The sequence below is a fragment of the Cololabis saira genome, chromosome 7, assembly GCF_033807715.1.
Source record: "Cololabis saira isolate AMF1-May2022 chromosome 7, fColSai1.1, whole genome shotgun sequence".
Lineage (NCBI taxonomy): Eukaryota > Metazoa > Chordata > Actinopteri > Beloniformes > Belonidae > Cololabis > Cololabis saira.
In genome coordinates this window covers 20,848,976-20,871,022 of record NC_084593.1, presented here as the reverse complement: position 1 = coordinate 20,871,022, position 22,047 = coordinate 20,848,976, and the positions used below count along the sequence as shown (strand labels likewise).

The 22,047-nt window shown below is 39.1% G+C and overlaps 1 protein-coding gene across 5 annotated transcripts in view; it reads left to right on the top strand.

The window, feature by feature from the left end:
- Nucleotides 1-22,047, top strand: part of unc5a (unc-5 netrin receptor A) — a 149,132-nt gene that overhangs the window by 56,470 nt on the left and 70,615 nt on the right. For all 5 annotated transcript variants that reach the window (XM_061725027.1, XM_061725028.1, XM_061725026.1 and 2 more), the window contains exon 2: nucleotides 20,535-20,750. In XM_061725027.1, the coding sequence (XP_061581011.1) occupies nucleotides 20,535-20,750 (216 nt within the window). The remainder of the gene's footprint in view (nucleotides 1-20,534; nucleotides 20,751-22,047) is intronic.

The following is a 22,047-nucleotide window of genomic DNA, read 5'->3' as shown; positions in this document are numbered from 1 at the left end:
AGGGCATCCACACTCAGAACAAGGAGGTTTTTATGCCTCAATCTTTATCTCTCTCTGTCGGCAGCACAGCAGCCAAACGCATTATTCTCAAGTATGCAGCTTCTGTCACTGTTTAATGTGTTTTTGCTGCTGGATGTTTATAATTTGACTACTGACGAAGAAGTGATGTGATCAAATGGAGATAGTGAAACAAAATGAATTGTGGTATTTGGAAAATATAACTTCCTAAATGTATTACATTAAAATTACGGTTTCGGTTGAGAGAGTCCTAGTGGACCAACGTTCCCTTTATTTGAGTGATGAAATGCGGATTATTCTCATTTTAAACCCAGCAAGTAGTTAACTATGTCATACTTGTTGCAAAGGATGTGCAGTGTTTTTTATTGAACTGCCTCAGAGCTTCATTAAATCATCTAACCTGAGCATTAGTCATTTTTAAAAAGTTCTTTTAGAAGATCAAATATTTTTTTTCTTTATTTTACATTTATTCAAATCAAACATCAAAGGAGTTCATTTTCATAGAGCAGCCCTGTGGTGTAAAATCCCACAATAGGGTTTCCTTGTTGGTTCAGCTACTGCTTTCTTGTCTCTCTTTCTTTTTTTTTTTTTAGTAAGATTACAGTTTCTCTCAAACTCTTTTCTCATCATATGTTGTTCTCTTGAGGGTGCTTTCTATTCGAACCTCCTCCAAAGAAGTGGAACAAACACCCTCTGTGAGAGGCTGGTATTCACTTAACCACAAGTCTGAACATAGCTGGACACCGTGGTCTGACTCATACAGAATACAGTGATAACTGAATATCCTGCTGAACTAGACCATTTACCATCTCAACTCTCTCATTTACCATAGATTCGCCCTGATGATTTCCTGCTGAAAATCAATGATTCACTCACTTTCAGAATAGCAGTTCCTTTGGGGCTGTTGGACAGGTTCCTCTCGTGGCAATGATTTCGATCAAGAGGCATGTGAATTGCCAGGCTTCTCGCCATAGAATGAAACATTGTAATAAATTGGACAAATGAGTAATTTCTCTGTGAAGGATGAATTTAAATGGATACATGTTGAGACCTCTCAGACACATGCATCCTATATACATGCACTGTTTATTCACTGGCCCTGCAGGTGTAATTGCAGTAACATTTTTCGTTGTGGGTACTTTGAAGGCATTCATCATCAGTGTAAGGTATTACAACACCAAAGGCTATCTCAGAATAAATACAAGCTTGCAAAGTAGCGTTAGAACGGAATCAGAGGAAAATGAAAAACAGCAGGGATAGAAACATAACAAAAAAAAATCACTTGCTAATGTACTATTTGTACTGGACTAAATTTACCTCTGGATCTGCAGTAATCCTAAATTAACACATCTGTATTTAAATCCGTGCACTCACGCTGCATAAGCGAAGTCTGTTTTACCTAATTTACAGACAAGATCCTGGACGTTAAGCCTTTTCTTTTCATTAAACAATTACCTTTCCTTTAACATTCAATTTGAATGTTGAGTGATATGCATCTAATCAGACACTCAAGAATTAGCTTTCAGTGACTACATGTCACATTTTGACAATGGAAAATGGCATATCTGCCTATGTTTTAAGTTGCCATGGTAACAGTAAGCATAACGATAAACTTAACCGGAGCTTTCGTTAAAACCATTAAGGTTTTTGCTGTCAGAGAGGCTTTGAGCTTGATAAAAGATAAAAGGTTTCTTACTGGGTGATGCATCTCATTGTCATTCTTCTACTGATCTGGACTTCTTTTTTCAAAAGTCTCAGTTTGAAGCTTAATGTTGATCAATTTCTTATGTTTATCATCTAAAAATATCGGGATCAATACAATATGGATATAGGCTGTAAGTTGTAATAGAGTATCACACTGTACCACAATTGCCAAAAGTATGCTGGAAAAGGGGCAGAAAAAGTGACGAGAGGAATTTTTTAAAAGAGATTCTGGCCCGCACATCATTGAATTACTGACATGTGCATTCGGATGGAATTAAAATTATCTCACGACTTCAGTGTTTGCTGAAATAGGGTAGGTAATTTGCAGGGGAATTTTTACTTCACAAATCACAGATATGGCGCATTTGGACAGGATTTAAAACACAGACGTCCTCCATGATTAATACAAATCAATGCAGGTCCCCAGATCATTTTAATCCCATGCGAATGGGGCATTAGACTGATATGATGGGCCTTTTAATATCAACAAAGGTGCAACATTTTCTGTTTTTTTTTGTTGTTTTTTTTTTCATTTAAATCCACCCTAGCAGAAAAGTAATCTTATTACTTTTCAGTAATTCTTCACATGTTTTAGCCTTCACTAAGAAGTCATAATCAAACAAACCACTGGGTTGGCTGGACTTCAGACTGATGATTGCTGTAATAATCCATTCATTGTCATTTCTTCTTTTCCTGACCAGCCAGAATGATTTAAAATGTGCCAGAGTCTCATCTCATCCACACGCCTTCTTATATTGATGTCAAAACCACCCAGATGTCAGAAACTCCAGGCATTGTTTTTAAGTCGCTTGTGAGACATGTTTGTCAGGCAGATTTGTGCACTTAATTTGCAGCTAAAGGATGGCATGTAAAAGCGCTTTAATCCTGTAAAACCACTGCTAGCTGTTTTAATCCCATATTACCATTTAAATAGGAATGTGTTATCCTGCACAGCTAATCTTCAAATGTTAGCAACAGCATATGTGTTAACTAACTAACTAAAGCTGGATGTGTCTTGCACTGCCGGCATGATGAAAATCTCACAATATGGGGAGCAATGACAAGTGCAAGAGATTGAAATGTTATAAGTACTGGTAATACTGTAACAAACAAGGGGAACTCTACAGTATATCATGCTTTGTTAAAGGCAAAATGACTCAGTGACTCTAATTTCTACCAATTAAGTCGCACAGTTTTAACAGAGGGACGAAGCCTGCAGTCATAAGTTGTGCAGAAATCTTGTTGGCGCTAGGGTTTTTTATTAATGGAGGACTTGCTGCTCCCAGCCAGGTGGAAGCGGAGCAGTAATAAATGTGGCCCAATATATCATCCACAGCACATTACAGGGAAGCTGGGGGTGATTATTCATGCCGGCAGGGGCATGAACAGACCTTTCAGGGGTTCATGGGCTCAAACTTTGAAAAGGGCGTCTCTCGTCATCTTTCTCTACAGGGTAGGTAGAGCCTCCCCATAGCTCCGGTCTCGTTGACTTATCTGGTAGATCATATTTGGATAACGGGACACGTCTTCGTTTGCTTATGGGTTGTTTTTTTTTTCTTTTTCTTTTTTTTTTTTTTTGTTTGTTTGTCTTACAACTGATTATGAGTTTGTATTGTTTTCACAAATATTTATCAAGGCCCTTTTGTTTATGTCCATGCACTTATAATCATCTCATTCTGTAATTCTAATCATCAGTGTCAAGCGAAGCAGCCTCCAATTTGTATTGTTTAGGTTGCATTGTTAACTCCTTAAATTGCCACAGTCCAAACCGTGCTATTAAGTCTCACTGACTCTTCATTCCCAGAATTAGCTACTCAGACGGGTGTAATCAGGACCACAAATAACGTACTTGCACTGAGTCTGACCCCCCCTCCACTACCATCACCAACGTCCTCGGACTCGATTAAACATTTCCACATTGATTAAGTCGGAGGCCATGAGATGAGGAGGTGAAGGTGTTGAGAGCAGCAGGACACGGGGTGAAGGTAGATGGGCCGTTATGTTTGGAGCAGCCTGTGTTTACTATCAGTTTGTGGCTGTGAGAGCTCCCACACCAGCAGATGAAACACAACAGCTGGCTTTAATGTGTGTTGGGTAGGATCAGCCCGGCCCAGTCACAGCACATCAGTAGGCCCATACGTTAGGTTACAGAGAGAGCACTAAGCTGTGCTCGCCTGGCAGGTGTCACGAGCTCCAGACCCTGCACAGGTGATAGGAAAAATCTGCAATCTGTCTTTCCTCTGGAGGGGCATATGTGGTGGAGGTGGACTGGGAGGGGTTGCCTCTGCGCATCACACCCCTGGTTCTTCACAGCAAGAAACAGAGGCCTTTTTTTTAACAGTGACAAAAATTCAGACCACCAACCAGCATCATCTTCCTCAAATTACTGCAGGATCCGATGATATTTGAACCTTGGTGTCTGGCCGGGTGTCTCATTTATGCCCAGTCCTCATGAGCTTCACTGAACAGAACCATTGCATTACGGGTGAACGGTTTCCCTGAGTTGTAGTTGAAAATAGGCAAAGAAAAAAGGTGCTCCTGGAAAAATAAAATTTTGAAAGTGAGTTCAAGATAACAGGACTCCAATAACCATTTTCAGAGCATATTCCCAAAAATATACGATCACTTGGTGTTGCAAAGCCATCTGTGCTTCATAGCTGCATAATGTAAATAATCTATTTAATTTACTGTGATATTAACATGCACAGTATTTAAAATCGCAAAAAAGACTGCTTGGACTGCAATATTCAGATGGAGTATTCCAAGGTCCATGCATTCACAGTATTAATGTCATTAAAATATTTGGCCAATTACTGTAGATAGTCTCACTGCTTTTAATTCTAAGATGCTATTGGCTGAGAGCTGAAGCATATGGAGAGTTGTGTGATGACAGGAGAGAAACACAGGAGCTAAGGCATGGGAAACAAGAATTCAGGGCTATACGGAGCACCTTTGACTTTGTGGCTTTTTTTCAGTTTTTCTCTCACATTTTTGAATTTCTGGATTACAGAAAAGAGCAATCGCACAAGGAAAACACACCAGGTTTCAGGGGTCATTTGTGCTTGGATAGGCTACAGGTTATCCACAGGAAGTGTGCCCTTAAAAATCTTTATTAAGTAAAACAACAAGTTGTACTCAGATCCACTCAGCTTCGACAGTATGCACTATGCACAGGTGCAGACACACGTGCACATGCAGACATTTATAATGATACAGGACACAAGCGTCGTCTGATCAGCCACTTTATCAACCAAGAGTCTATTTGTTAGATCAGACATCTCCAAATATCAAACCAGTTTCGTTTCACTTAGTGCAGATTCTTGCATTCATCGAGCTGCTTATTTATTAAGTTTATGTTATTTATATCTTACACTCAGAAAATCAATTCTAATGATAATGCTGCAATAATTGTGTTTTATTGTAGGAGCTTTGTTTAATTTGTGCAACAGATTTAGGGCTCAAAACTAAATCTATGCAGATGTCTATATTCAGTGCATTTTTAACAAATGTAGCTTTAATTACAGAACTTAATGCATTGCCACAGTAATACCGCCATATTTTTATTACTGAGCTTCACTCATAAAAAGATGAGTGGAAAAAAAAGTCCCCGACTGTAAATCAAAGAACAGTGAACACATTCTGCTTTTAACTACTAGCATACTTTGGCAAATGTGTCTTTTGTGTATAGAGGATCTCAGAAGTTGTGAAAATAACATGACAGTGGTACCTGTTAAACATAATTCAGTCTGTCATATATTTGTTTTACACTTTGCTCTTGCCAGTACTGAAATTATTTTTGTCTTACAGCTCTGTTTTCCCACATTGAGAACCAAGATAGAACAAGAAGAAAGTCTGATTAAGCAAGACTGGATTCATTACATTAATAAGTTCCTCGAGTTAATGTATACGTTACATTGTTTTGTTGGTTTTAAGCTTAATAATACTACACTATCTGTTTCTTCTTAGAGCACATTTATGTTGCAGTTCCTATTTCTTACAGTGTGCTCAATCAAATAACCTAATTCCCCCAGTATTGATTAATCAACACTCCCTCTAGATTGGCAGAAGCCCTGCAGCCCCGAGGTGCAGCCTGCTGTTACTTATTTTTTTGCCCTTTTTCTTTTGTTAAGAGGTGTTCAAGGGGTTCTTTTACTTATGACGGCTTATTGTTCCAGTTTATTGATTTAGTCATTGCTCTTATCATCTAATGGGCCAGTAATGGATTTAACTTAATACTTGATACAGAAAAGCTATGAGTTCCCCCCAAATTTTATTTCATATTTCTGTGTGATGGCTGTATAGTTTCTCGGTTCTGTTTGTGGAGAATAAGGTGATCAGTGGAACAATTATAATTATATCAATAATAATGACATTATTGTTTAAACTTGGAAGCTTGAAGACAGATGATTTAATAGTAGAATTAGCTATTTTCTCCAGTCTTTATATCCATTTTTTCTTGGTGTTTTATATCCTATTCCTTTGAAAAGGACCAGCTGTAGATTATCCACATTTAACTCAAAGTCAAACTATGTTCACTGGAGGTGGCTCATTATTTAGGGGAAGAATATCTTGAAGATAAATCTGCTTTGTCAAGCTAGATTTAGTATGACTAACATTTCCTCGTCTCAAAATTTGAATTATCATTAAAACCAAATTCACTTGATGGTTTCTTTTTACCGTGTATGGCCTGTCAGGGGTGGTGCTGCCTTTGCATTTCAAAGCAGTTCATCAAAGAACCGTGGATATTGATCTATTATCCAAATGACATTTAAATGCTCTCGGAGCTCCCATAGTTTAAGTCTCCCATTTTCAGCGTATTTTTACAGTCAAACAAGAAAAAGCCCTAATTGCAGTTAGTCTTTAAGACGTCCCTTTTTATATGGAACACAAGAAAGAACAAGTGTACGTGCTGACTCAATCTATAAAGTGCTCTTATTAATTTCTGTAATGATCTGTCTTGCCATAACAGCACTTTCCACTATTTTTCACCGTTTTATGAGCTTTCGTCGACAGTCCCGGTAAGATTACTCCGCTCTCTTCCTAGCTTAAATCCTATTGGTATATTTTCCAGGAGCAAAGTGCCTCTTTTCAGATATTTATTGCCAGTCAGCTAATACTTTGCTATTGTTCATGCACATTACTGGGTTGGATGTGGAAGCAGTTTCTGTCTCTGTAATGTAAAGCGTAACCATCAAGGCTCTTTATGGATTTGGGAAGACAGAAAGGGAGAAATGGTCAGGGGGAAAGGGCTGCTTTCTCGAACACACATACTGTAATAAGAAAGTAAACATGTTGGGCTTTTACTCACAAGATGACAATTTCAATGGTAAAAGTCTCGAAAGGATAATTTCAGGGACAACTTGGAGTACTGATGCACCGTGTGTTGGACTATCATTTCTGCAAATATGACCATTGCGATGATCACTTCAGCAGAGGTGGAGTCAGTCTTTCTGTTACTCTGACGCAGAAGACTTTATTAAGCTGGCTGTGACATGAAAACACATTTATCAGTTCTGAAGTGGAACACAAACAAGTTTGATGTTTTTTCTTCAGGATTCACTTTAAGTGTTGCAAAAGAAAGGCACATGTGGTAAAGCTGGTGGGCGGCATCTTCTTCTGCTTCAATCAAGCGTACCTGGAGTGTGTTTATTTCCCGTCAAGTTGAAAATGTTATTACATCTTTCCATTTTTAGCCTACTGCACGGTAAATGGTTTTCAGTTTCAGTGTTGGAAAACAGCCATTGCACAAGTTCAGCGTGATGAATTTTTCAAATGCCATTATAATTTACCACAGTACTGAATAATTGAATGTAAAACGTCTTCAGTGGCCTCACCGGTGGTGAATGTGTTGGTTTTTTATAATCTTAACTTACTTTATGTTGCTGTTACACAAATACCACTTTGTATTTATTTGAAAAAGGGAATTTTTGAATATACAATAAATTGATGTGGAAACGCAAAAGAAATGGAGGGTGAACTTTTGTATTCTTGAGAGTAGCTTTCTTGTTATCGGAGGGTGCATGCGTTCAGCTGTTATTTGCGGTGAGCGGTGCTGCCCTGCCCAATCACATCATCTGCTAGAAGATCATCAGTTGCAGTTACAGCCCAGGAGGACGGTCCCTGTGTGCATCTTATCTGGTTCAGGCACACACACCAGCTTGTCCTGGCGCAAGAAGGAAAGAAATTGAGTATATTTACTTAACTTGTGCTATAATGTAAGGTAAATAGTGCCACGATTACTTGCTGAAAGAGGTCTATAGTCTGAAGTGACATTAACTTAAAGAGAGAGGCCTTAAAACATGTCACGTGTCTAAAATGTCAGAGCTTTCTCATGTGTATATATATATATATATATATATATATATATATATATATATATATATAAGCCTTTAAATCAGTGTAAATGTGGTCTTTTTAAAAATGTGAGGGCCATGCTATTACGACATGAGTGACATGTCACTTTATTACAACGAACGTGAGTGCCACACTTCATTTATCTCTGTTTGAATAACGTTTGCCTTAAGAACTACAGTACATGGGTGTTTCAGGAAACCATTAAGCTGTCTTTGAGCAAAAAGAAAGTAATATACCACTACCAAAAGCATTATCTCAAGCTATATTCTTAAAATCCTCCTTCCCCCAGTGACAACGCTTACTAAATCCCAACTAAATTAGACTAACTAAACTAATTTGCTCCTCCTGCTAATCATAGTTCCACAATGTCCTTAATTTCCCTCAAGACGTGATACTTTAAAACGTTACAAACCCACGGCACGCTGTTCATTGTGAAATACTTCAAAAAAGATTATCTTTCGAACTCAAAAAGACCTGATATAGATATACCAGGTCTCATGTTTAGAGGGTGTCTCATCTGTTATTGACTGTAAGAAATATCAATGAAGCAAAGTAACTCATTAATTTGTGTCAGAAAGAGATTCGTGTGTGTTACAGGTGTAGGGAATTACATTGTGTAGGCATCAGCAGTCTGGGCCTGAAGTAGTATAAAGCCTGTTACATCATGTCTGATCTGCAGGGTTAAGGCAGAACAAGTGCTGCACTCAAGTGTTTTCCTATCGCATTGTTATCCCTCTTTTATACAGGATTCAATGTTCTTAATGTAGCAGAAATTTAGACCGTCTGGGTAAGTTGTTTTATTTCAGTCTGTCAGTGAACAGCTTTTCATCAGGTATTCCATTAAACATTTCTAAAGGATTTTTTTTTTTAGATAAAACAAAAAATAAATAGACCAAATTTCCTGTTTATGAATCAAGTGCCTCTTCAAATCTCTAATAAAACACAACATTTTCACTTTTTTCTGGGCTATCCAACTCTGGAAAAAAAAAATGTTCAGCATTATTCTCTTTTTTTCCCCATCAGAAAAGTTTCAAATTTTGAATTTAATTTAAAATTTTTGAAGGAACATTATGGCAACGGAAGTTGCAGTTATGGTATATGCACGTTTGCACCGACTCACGAGATATATTGAAGTCGTCAACCTGACCGACCAATCATAGCGAATTACGGGCAATGACGAGCTTTCCTCCCCGCCTCCTTGTTTGTGTGTGTATGGGTAGCGCATGGAGAGCGATGGCTGAAAGCCAAACGGAGTTGGTCGCAAAACAAAGTTCCACATCAATTATACGGACATGGTTTGGATTTTCCACAAATGATCAGGCCCAAGCAAATGTAATCTGGAAAGTTTGCACGGAAACCTTCCGCACGTCAGGTGGTAACAGGACAAATCTGTTTAATCCCCTGAGGAGGAAGCACCTAAAGCAGAATGCTGAGAGCCAAACATCGAGTGGCCCGGCGGCGCCGCAGACAGCAGCGAGTGTGAAACCAAAACAGACAACATAAACAGGCGCTTGACAAGTCAAACAAGCGATGGAAAGAGGAAACGGAAGCTGTTACCTCTTATCTCGCAAAGGATATGGTACCGTTACAGACGGTACAAAAATGAGGTGCTTAAAGTAGTTGACCCGCGGTATGAGCTGCTCAGCCGTAAATACTTTTCAAAAATAAAGATGTGCTGCTAAAAATTCAGCAGAAGGTTTAAAGTTAATTCAGCTGTCAGAGTGCAATTAAATCTTTCACTTTAATGAGCTTGGAGGAAAGATTTTCTACACAAACCAGCTTTCTAGAAAGTTGGAATACTGAACAGAATGTAAATAAGAATGAAAAACTGGCAAAACATGAAAACTGACACATAAAAACGTCAGTTATTGAAATTGAATAAAATCATTCAAGAGGTTTTTTTTCTGGTCCCCTTTCTACATTGAGGACAATTGTACAGTGCTATGCTATAATAATGTGTCGGACAGCTCTAAACCCAATTCTAGTAGTCTCTTTAAATTATTATCACCCTCAGAAACATGTGTTGTCTGTTTTTTATTTTCTCAATTTTTTGAATTCGTGATTTATTTAAAAAAAATGGTGATATGATATTTTTGCCATATCGCCCACCCCTAACACAGAGCATAACCTTAAAGAAAGATCAGCATCTACCGGTCAAGCGTTTTCAGTCAGTTTGGTGTGCTGAGGAGTGAGATCTCATTTGAGGTCATTGACACTGTTTTATATTTTAATGACATTCTTTCAGGGTTTTTGAGTGTAACGCAAGTGGCCAGGTTTAAGTTTGTGTGAAAATGGAGTCGTAGGACGACACACCCTGTGGAAGAGCAGGGTGGAAATGAGTGGGTCACTTCAGCACATAAAAGTGGCTGCTATGAGCAGAGGTGTACAGATTTAAAGTGAAGCTGCTGCCCTGTATCCCTGCAATATCATCATCAAAGCATGTCCCAGACATTTTATCAATACCCCAGGAAATTGCGTCAGTCTGTGAAAAACGGGGCATAATATATCTCATTTAACTTGCGTGCAGTTTCTATCATTTTTCTCCTCAATGATATCTCCAGTGACTGCACATTAGCTGACATTATTATTATTATTTATCAGATATCCGTGCAGAGGCTGATACTGCATGTTCTCAGCATGGGTTTGCAACATTTTTAATGTATGTGACTCTGACTGGAGTCATGTACAAATTACCAATGCACAGATAAAGGCCAAGTAAAATGAGTCAGTCTGAGAGAGGGGAATATTCATTAAAGTTCAGTTATTGGGCCTATCCAGATAGGTGTTATGACTTCATTAGCTGGTATGAACGTGACAGGTGGCTACTGTCGCATAGGCACAGCTTCATTTCAGCCACTAAAAGTAGTTATTCAGATATTTGTTTCTTAGCCAGAGATGGAGGAGACTGTGATTTGAATGACAGCACTTCTTCTTATAAAACAGATATCTATTCATACGTTGCTAAGTCAGAGTCACCAGTTTCGTCTTTGCTCTTGGTCACATTTTCAAGAGAACTGGAAGGAGCTGGGGGGGAAAAAGGAAAGGAAAAAAAAACTTGGGGTAATAATCAGAGAGCTGTTCAGGTTGAAATGAGTTTCCCGCTCTTCCTACTGCCGCTGCCTTCAACTGATACCCTAAACACGGGTAGAGTTGAGATGTGCTTTGGTTTTGCTTTGGAGGGGAAGTCATATCAGATCACCAGCTCTGCCTTTCATTTCAAGACAGGTTCACACTTATCTACATAATTCCTAGTTATATTTTTCTTTCAGGTCCACAGCCTCTGGATTTGATTCGGTGAATGTACAGTCCGTGGTAAACATGTTTGTCTTTTGATAATGCTGCTGCCACATGCCGGCGTTGCTTACTGTTTTAGTCACATTCATGAATTACAGTCGCTGGAGTCGCATATGACTTTGGTTTCTACCTTTACTTATGTATTTGTGTTTTCTACACTCATTGTTGTTCAAAAACAACAACAAGCCACTTTGCTGAATGGCTCTAACCACAGCAATTGCAGTGGATAGCAAACTGAAATAGCAGTTTATTGGTTTGTTTGTCTCAGACCTTCATAGTGACAAGGGATGGGGGGGTCCTGCAAACTTCCAAATTACTTCATACATACATAGGGCTGGGCGATATGGACCAAAAGTCATATCTCGATATTTTCTAGCTGAATGGCGATACTCGATATATATCGATATTTTTTCTGTGCCATAATTTGGGTTTCCCCCAAAGCATTATAGCATAGCATCTCTGTTAGCTTCATTTTTTTCTGAGGCAAACCCTAAAAAAAACAGTCAGTTTTAATACAAAGCCTCGTGCCAAATGTCACACAGGTACCTTTGTTAACAGAGGGCTGCACAATATCAAAATGTATAAAACAAATGAAATAAAAATAAACTGCCTGCATATATAGAATAAAAATGCTTCTTGAATAAAATAAAACAAATATCCCTTTCCTGCATAACAATTAAATTCAAATACACTGTGCAATTAGTACAATGTAGACAGTAACAGGCAGACTTTTCCACTGAGGTTGACAGTTGTGCAAATAACAAAACATTTGTGCAAATCTCAAATAAAACATTCAAGTCAATTTGTCACAAAATAAGCTATATCAAAATCATAAAAAAAATAAATTAAAAAATTAAAAAATTAAATCGATATAAACGATATTGTATCGTACCATATCGCGTTTGAAAATATATCGATATATATATAAAATCTCGATATATCGCCCAGCCCTATACATACACGTATCTCCCTTATGAATTTACAAAAACCTAAAGCACATACAACGTTCCTGCACATAAAACAATCAAGTTATTTTTTATTCAGACTTTAGGGTTTCAAATATGTCTAAAGAAAACATTTCCAATGTTTTCATGTAGTTGTCAAATTAATCTGATGGAAACTTTTCAGATATTACAAAAAAATAAAAAAAAAAGCTGAGGGAATGTGCACAGCTTGTTTAACCGCTTGCAAAACCTTGAAAAAGATGAGACTAACAAAGCTAGTCATCATGGACAAATACAAGAGAACAATAAGGAGAACGGCTCTCAGGAATGTTGTAATTCATTCGTTTTGAATGTCAGTGAATTTCAGATGTTATTCATCTTTCATTTTGGAATTATACAATTTTAGTGGATGATTAACCATCAACAATTGATTTCATTGTCTTGTCCCTGTTCTCTTTTAAGCTGCTGTTTTCATATTAGCCTCTAAATATTAGAAAAAAACCAAAGGAACACAAATACCGTAAAAAATGTATTACCGTCCGGATTAAACAACCATGGAGCATCTTAGGTGTGAGAAGGCGATGGGAGAGCTTTTAACATTCCTGCTTTAGATAGCAGATGGAGGCAAAGTCAAGCCCTCTTAGACCTGCTGGGAAGAGTTTTTTCCTTTGGACTACGATCATGCTGCTCACCGGCCTTTAAACCTGCCTGAGACCAGGTCCAAATATGAGCCAGACGACTGCATACTGCTTATCCTCCCAGTGCATTCACATCCTGCTGTAATACGTTTGTTTACTCCAGATAGCAAATCCAGGAAGAAATCACAAGTTTAATTGAATTTGTACATCGTGTCCTTCTTGTTAAAAACAGGAAGGAAAAACAAAGTTTAATTTGTCTGCAGACTCTCAAGTGAGATGATCACATTTAAGCGTGTCTCCGCTGTCTTAATGGTGGATTGTTGGTCCAGTGGTGTGGTGTCTCACCACAACTGCTGGCACTGGAACTGGGAAACTTGATTGTGGGATTGTTTTACAGTTATTACGGTTCCAATGATGATGTGTTGTTGTTTTTTTTTTTTTCCCCAGCTTTGTTATGCATCATATCTTTGTGTTGTGCTCTAATTCTCTGTCTGGTGCAAAGGAGCCTCCGAGCTCCGTCACACTAATTAGATAGTTCAAGATGTCCTCCATTTGTTTTTACCCAGATCTTCGCTGGGAGGATGTAACATGATGACATGAGGAGGAGTAAGACAAGCGAACTAACAGGTTGGGATGGCTGATGCGTGTCACAGAGCGTTGTAACAATGCTTTGTGTCACGATCCTTTTCAGCAGCGAGATTAACTTTAAGAAACACATCCAGACATCAGCAATTAGATACTTTGCATAACATTTAGTTTTATGTTCTCTTCGGACAGAGCCTCTGTGGAGCATCCTCTGTGAGCATATGCCGCAAGTCCGTGAAAATGGAGTACGTGTTTTTTTTCTCCCTAATTTCAAGCCTAAAAGTATAGCTTTGTGTAATGTGAGGAATATGATAACAGAACAAGCTATTTTCGGGATGAATTGCCATTTTTGCTGTTTAGCTCAATTTCACCGGCATCACAAACAGTATAGATTAATACTAATTCATCCATTCGATTATTTTCAGGTTTATGGCTCTTGATCATTACAGCAGCTTGTCTCGCTTTCTTTAGTTTAAATTGTTCTCCGCTTGCAAAAAGCAGTTTGTGAAACCTCATTTTAGCTGTAGGCATATCCAGTAATTAAAGAATTAATTTAGTAATCTAAATTGTCTTTTGCCTTTTCTTCCTCCTTCCTCCAATTATTTCCCAACTTTCTTTCCAAAGATTTACAAACGCCTCCTCTCCTCCTCTGTGTGTAAAACTGTTTCTTCCCCTGCCTGCTCTGAGCTCTATAATCAACTTGCGTCTGGATAACCTCATTTCCGGCTAAGCGCGAGGAGACGACAAATCCAGGAACGTGTGCGTGCCTCGGATAGCAAAGTCTGAGCTTGTGTCTGCCCCTTCTGATAGCGCCGGATGTCCTCAGCTCCTTTGAGGATTGCATGTAGTTGTTAAGTCAAATGTGTTTAAAACTCTGTAGCTCTTTTGTGAAACATCATGCACAAATAGGGCCAAACAGTTGGTGCTCTAAAAAGGCTCTTGCCTTTATTCTGTATCTGACCCTAACCCTAAATTTATAAAAAGCAATTCTGTTTTTGAAGTTTTGTTTTTCTTTTATGGTCAAATCGCTATTCTCTTACAGGTTGTGGATGAAGACTTTTCTGCTCCCTCTTAAGCTGTTTTAAAAATTTTAAATCATTTTCAGCTAGAACACGAAAGCAGGGTTTTTTTTAAACTCATCTCTGCTTTCCCTCTATATATTTTCATTTTGTGCTTTTCAACTTTCAGCTTAGACCTCCATCTCTTTGTAAAATACTTTGCTTGATACTTGATAAAAACTTTCTCAAAGAGTGCTCTCGTACTGCACTTCCAATGGCTAAAAGTTTGTTAGTAAAGGACATGACATGTATGGGGGATGAGTAAAATACCCAAGTTAGTGTAATCCATTAATATAGAGTGCAGCCTACAGGATTTAATTGAAAGTCACAGCCCGTGATTGAACCGCTGATGCACAGAAATGAGTGTTTGAGAGGCTGATTTAGCCTCGAAGCTGTGCTGTCTGTGGAAACATCTGGGGAAGAATGGGTACAAAGCATCAGCTGTGGTACTTAGGCAATGAATGCGATTATTTCTTCCAGCTCCAACTCTTAGTCAACACCATTTATGATGACTCCAAGAATAGAAATGTGGTTTCAGAATCACACATTTGACCATACAACTGTTTAAAATGCAATGAGGAATTTGTCTGACACTCTTGTTGTTGCAGACTCAAATGAAGGCTCTCATCTGTTCATCTCATGCAGCATCACTCTCAACCCCTCTATTCACGCACATTTGCACAAACATGCACATTTACTCAGACAAATGTACTCACACACGTGCAGCCAGTCTCACTCACACGCCGTTCTCAAAATGTCAGCTCTTTTACACTGACAGGAACTTAAAATGGTCTCATAGGTTTCGAGGCAAATGTTCCTTTTCAAGATGGCATTGCCTTGAAAGTGAGCTGAGGCGAAGGTGTTGGATATGTCATGGTGATGCCAGAGACCCCCCCCCCCCCCCTCTCTGAGGCATATCTTCAAACAGAAGACAAGAAAAATTCATAAATAGGAATCCACAAACCGGAATAAACAGATGTGAAAGGTGTAAGGCTCATTAATTGTGTTGCTGTACACCTTATTTACACACCTCTATTTTTTTCTCTTTCTTTGACAAATGGTTTAACTTTTAAAAAAAGAAAAGAAAAACCACTGAATCACCTGAAGAGCTGCATGTTTGAGAATTGACTTCAAAAGCTGGTGACATAAATCGTCTCCACTCAGAGTTGATATGAGTTTCAGAAGTGCATCTATCGCTTAAAATATTCTTGTCAGGAACACTGCTGGCAGCATGTTAATAGTATCCCGAATTGACATATGCAAGGAGACGTCAAGCCCTGCATAAGTGTATACGCTTAGCAGTTAGTTTTGGAGTCGATTAAGTGGGATAAGATTTGAATAACATCACATGTGACAATAACATTTCTTTACATATCGATTCCCGTCATCCGAAGTTCCTCTTCTCTTCCTGCCCTCCAGTGTTTGATTTTTTTTTCTTTCATCTTACTCAGTCGGCATCATACCACCCATGAAAGTACCTTGTGATTAAGCTGAGCTATCTACAGGTGACCGCCTCCCAGCCCCTCCACATTTATTTTAAGCACACAGCTGTTGTATACAGCTGCTAACCGTTAGAAAATGGTTTTTCAATCCAGATCTAATAACTATTGATATCATACTGATCCCTTTTTTTAAATTGATTATTATTTTGCAGCTATGCACATGTTTTAGGGGTTATTTTTATATTTGGATTTTAAGTCTTGGACTGTCTGTGCTTATGTAGCGGTGTGTGTGTGTTTGACACAAATTGAGTGTGTTTGCTTTCGGCGTGCTCGCTTGAGCACGGCTGTCTCACTGAAAAATTTTCTCTGAACACTAAATGTGTGGAAGGGTAAATATTTGTCATCTGCGAACAAATACAAAATCAGTTATCCGTTGTCAAGGTTTCATATGAAAGAGGATGCAGCTTTTCATCATTTGACTGCATTTTCACTTCTGTCCATGCATTTGATAATTCCCGGTGTGAATGTTCCTGTCGGGTTATAGATGGTATTTCCAATCATTCATGAGCATTGTTCCTGATATTTGTTTAACCAATTTAAACAAATATCAAACTTTCTTTTTTTTAAGAATTGAACTGGATTAATCACATGAAGTACAAAGTTAACAGGGAAATATTTTTTTCTCCATTTTTTTCGTTTTTCAAAGATTTAGAAAATATTGAAATTATTAGTATTATTTTTGCAGCATTCATTGGCATTTTGATTCTTTTATTGAGACATGAATATACAGTTTTTAACTTGATTTTATTTTTGTAACCTGAACTAACCAGACACAAGGCTATAAATCATCATTCAACAAAGGCGCTGAAAGTCTTCCCTTTGTTTTTAATGGTGGTTACGGTACGTCTAAAACCGAACCATCGCAACTTTAATTGAATTAACTTCAGAGAACATCAGAAGGGACTGATGGTGTCATAAAACACTTGTTATAGCTGCTGTTCCTCACAGTGATGTAAATTATGTGCGGTGATTGCTCAATGATGCTTTCCTTCAGGGACACAATGCTGTTAAAAAAAAAAAATGTAATTGGCTCCAAAGGGCACATGATGTGTTGATGCTGTAAGGGAGAAACACAAAAGATGGCTACTTCCTCTCCGGCTACGGTTTTCCGCCCTGCCGCTGTAAATCTGCTGCATTCTGCATTTCAAGCAGTTTTTCAAGCAGATAAAAGTCAAATTAGATAATAAACGCTTGTATTACAAATGGTGATGGGACATGTTGACAGCCAAAGAGGATAAATGAGCAGATGTATGTGCAGTCTCCTTTCAAAATGAGATGGATTTGCATGTGTATGAAAAAGGCATAAATTAAGAGAAATGAAAGTACAAAACCTTGTCAAACACTGATGATGAATAATAACAAAAACATGCAAATATACTGTGTGCACAGCTGCTTTTCAAAAGCCAAGGATGTGTGCTTATGGTATAGTGCGGTCAAAGGATTGCAACCACTTTTTTTTTTCCTATTTTTCAATATATTTTCAAGTGTTTTGAATGTGTCAGCACCACTTCATCACCTCCTTGCCGTTTAGATGTTCTCTGTCCCTGACTTGGGAGTTGTCTTGGTCAGCCGGACAGATGAGACATGGGGTCTGTGTGCAGCAGGAAATCTTCTCCGGACATAACGGCTCAGCACACTGACAGCTGGTGCACTCTGGTGTGTGTGTGTGTGTGTGTGTGTGTGTGTGTGTGTGTGTGTGTGTGTGTGTGTGTGTGTGTGTGTGTGTGGGGGGGGTCAGTTGAATTGTCTCTGCACAGAATAACATCTGCAGCCAAATAAAAGGTCAAAATCATGTGCATTTCTTTTCAAAAGAACACTTAAAAAGAGAATTATTTTCGAGATTCTTCTTGCGAGAACATGCAGACGTCCAGGAGGATGTACAGTCTCGGAGTCCAGGCAGCACATCCAGCATAATGTATTACTTAAATCCCTTTCACTGGCTGTACGACCAACCGGGGACACATTTAGCTTCTAGTGTTAGTTGTTTGTGCATGTGCACAATGATCTGGCAATGACCGCAGACGCATTTAATGCAATTAATGACTGCCTTCGCTGATCACATTCAGACGAACGTAACACAGGACCCATAGTGCTGCTGTATGTCTATTTGATTCGTGCATTGACCCGAGAATGTTTGTGACCTGTGCCGAATACTCCCTATGTGTGTTTGTGTGAGTGTGTGAGAGCACGTTGACTTTAAAGCGTGTTGTGTCGTGACGATAATCTAAGCCAATTTAGTACCCATCAGCTATCCATTATGGGTTTGACATAAAGCGGTGCGTGACTGGAATGCTCTCCCATAAAAATGACAATATACTTCTCCAAAGAAATGATGTGTTTAACCTCATTAACCTAAAGAACATGTGTTGAAATTAAAGAATTACCCCTGCCTCTCTTGATGTACACAAACAGGCAAACCTCCCCCACACATGATATCAAATTGGAAACATCATCAAAAGTTGGGAGTTGAGGCTGACTGACCTCAGTAAATGAGAAGCAACGGTGAGTCAACATCAAGGCTTTATTACAGTACAACTGCTCAGCGTCTCAGCTAGCTTTGGTTTTGCTCTCTGCTTGAACATCATCTCGTCTTTTTGAGATGATTAACCTGGCAGATGTGAGGTGGGCCTCGCCCACTGCTTTAGCGAGCTGTCGCCTTCACTCTCCAGAGGAAACAGGGGGTCAGCCCAGCTGGCTAATGGCTGTGGTTACAAAGCTGGATGCCTGCCCATTAGAAGAAGCCGCCATCATTAGGACCAACACATTTTCAAGTAACCTGACCTCCTGGCCCCCCACTGTTTATTAGCAAAGTTTTGGCTCTTCTTTAAAGCAATTATTCCCACTGTTCGTGATGAACTGTGGCCTCTTCCTTAACACCATGAGACAATAGACACACACTTGCATACATAGTAAATATTTCCGGGCTGGAGCATTATCCTATGTAGAAAGCTGCCATGTTTTTCTCTCTGCAAACGCATCTAATAATGGAAAATGAGAAAATGGCGAAGTGTCAGCAAGTGATGTATGCCGTTCATTGGACACAGAACATTTAGTTTTCATTAAGAGTTAAATGCGTACACAAAACATTAACGAGGTTCAGTGACAGCAGCAACGGCGTGCCGAACTGTATCTCATTCTGATGAATTAGCAACTCAGCACACGGCTAAAAGAGGGAAAAAAAAAGGCAAAGAAGGAAGGACATTAAAATAATGTGCAGTGGGGGAGGAACTGACCCATAATGTGTTTATCTCAAGATTGGTATTTATGATGCAACTTAATAATATCCCTGACCTGAGCTCCAGCGAGTCGTAGGGATGAACAAGGGCTGGGTGGGGGAGGGGCGGACGAGAGGATAGAGAGAGGTCAGTACGAGTGTTGTCGTTTCATTATGAGAGATGTGGACTCTCATCCCATCCTGCTGCACAGGGGGTGATGGAGAAGGTTGTTAATGTCTGGTCTGTCAGCCATATTGGATTCAGGGCAGTAAATTAATATTACACTCCTTTTACAGGGGTTTTATTTTGGGATTTACTGATCTCCCCTGAGTGTTGGCGGTGTAAAGAGGTTATTTCCCACTTTCAGCTCTCTTCTGTGTCCTCTCGCTATCTCTCACACAAAGCTAATACATTTAAAGAGAGAGAGAAACCGTGTTCATGCAGGAAGGATGTCTGCGCTGCAGGCGCTTCTGTGTCATCCAACGTTTGTTTTGAACACTTCTCAGGAAGCACGAAAGTTTGTTGTAAACTGCAGCATTGTCCAAGAAAACAAGGGCTTCTGCACACCTGCAGTGCCAGGGTTGCATCTCCACTTCTCTTCCTCCACGTGTCCGGCCCAACAGAAGGGAAAGAGGTCAAAACAAAGTTTAAAAAAAAAATACAGGATGCAAAAAATTGGAAGTGATTTCTAAGTGATCGAGCTGTTTAGCTATGAGTCATCTTTAACCTCCATTCCCTCTTCCTCTGTCGAGCTTAATGTGGGTAGAGTTAGAGTCCTTTTTGAAGAGCAGTTTAACACAGTGTGAAGTGGTCTCGTCGCTGAGGCAGGATTTATGGCTGCTGGTCCATCAGTGGGGATGTTAAAAGGGTTGTGATTAACAGCTGGAGTAAAGACATGGGCTCGTCTACCCCCTCCGAACTAGCCAAGAGCACACAAGGCCAAACTCTGTCACTGCTCCATACAGCTCCGTCTGTCTGTTTGTGTCCGTCCGTCTGCCTTTCTCTGCCTTGTTCACATTCATATATGAGCTAAAATTCCCCAAGGACACTGAATCTCTCTCATTACATCTTATCTGCTTTTTATTTCACAAGCCACAACGGTGAAATACGAAAACAACTCAGCTGCTGCCCTCCCTTATAGTTTAAAAAGCTTTTATTCTAAGCGTTTTCATTTCGGTTTGGCATTGCTCTAAAATCTCTGCTTTTATTTCTTTCATCCAAGGTTCAGAGCACGCTGCCACAGCAGCGCTCCCCGCTGCGTTCTCGGACCTGTTACCTCACTTCCTAGTGGAGCCAGAGGACGAGTACATCGTCAAGAACAAGCCGGTTACTCTGACCTGCCGCTCAACGCCGGCCACTCAGATCTACTTCAAGTGTAACGGCGAGTGGGTTCACCAAGATGACCACACGATTGAGCGGAGTGTTGATCCAGCCACAGGTACACACAAAAAGTACAAACAAAAAAAACACAGTTTCTCTTATTGCCAGTTAGTTCCCATTTCATTTTAACTCAAATTATCGTCTTCAGGGCATTTACTTCAGCTGAGATGAGCTCTCTTCCTTTCTTTTATGGTTGTTGTCAGCTACAGATGTGCATCATCTCAGATACATTATATAAAATCTATGTGTGCCGAAACTAAGGTTTGCAATTTGCATGTGATTACAGTGCTCCATCAGCTCATCCTCTAGTCTATTTAGCCTTCCAGTTGCATAATAAGCCCATTGGTTTCAGTCTCAGAAATTTCGATCACCTTGGAGACCTATTTGTTCCTTCTTGTTGTGCCGCATTCCCCCCGCCTCCGCCGTCAGTGTCATAAACACGTATGACACTGGTGGTGTGAATCAGCAACGATCTGCAAACCCAAACCACCAATTCATAACCTGACAACTGATTAGGAAGGAGAAGTGTGGAAATGACTGCAGGAACACGGACAAGCAAATGAGCACTCTGGGTTGCAGATATACGTCGCAAAAAATATGTTAATGATGCGATAACAGGCAAAAACTATACACAGGAATATAAAGGTTAGAGACCGTAGGATTTAGTTTGTATCAGTGGGTTGTGTTCAGGTGAAATAAAAACTAAATACAATTTGCATCCTGTTTATAGCTCTTCATTTATTGCCCCACAACCTTGCAAAATTAATTGTTATTTAATGTGTTTTCCCTTGTGAGAAGCACAGTTTTGTTTTTAGTTCAATTCATTTTGGAGTCAAACATCTGAACGTAATGACAATAAAAGAGTAACATGAGCGTTTCTGAATTTGCTTCCTCGGGTGATAAAATCTGCTGTTTTCAGTTTTAGTTTTTTCTTCTTTCTTGTTGACAGGACCATTACAATTTAAAACACAATAAATATTTGATTGGCTTTACTAGTGTAAAACGTTATACGTTGTAAGTGTTAACTCCTAATATCAGCTGGAAGGTAAGCATTTAAACAGAGACAGATAGAGCGTTACAACATCTGTCTTTATTCTGACACTTTTCAATCCCACCTCAACTGAATTGTCAAAGCATAGAGACATTTTACTGTCCGATCGTCAACAAATCAAATGCAAACACATTAAACAATATAGTTCTTAGAAAAAGACGAAACGTTTTGCACCTCCCCCTGTTTTTTTTAAAGCATAAAACATGAAGCCAATTATGTTAAATATTTATACAACAGTAAACAAAAGTCCAAAAACCTCATTTAAAGTGCAGCTGCATTTGAAATGAGTAATAATTCCACTCTT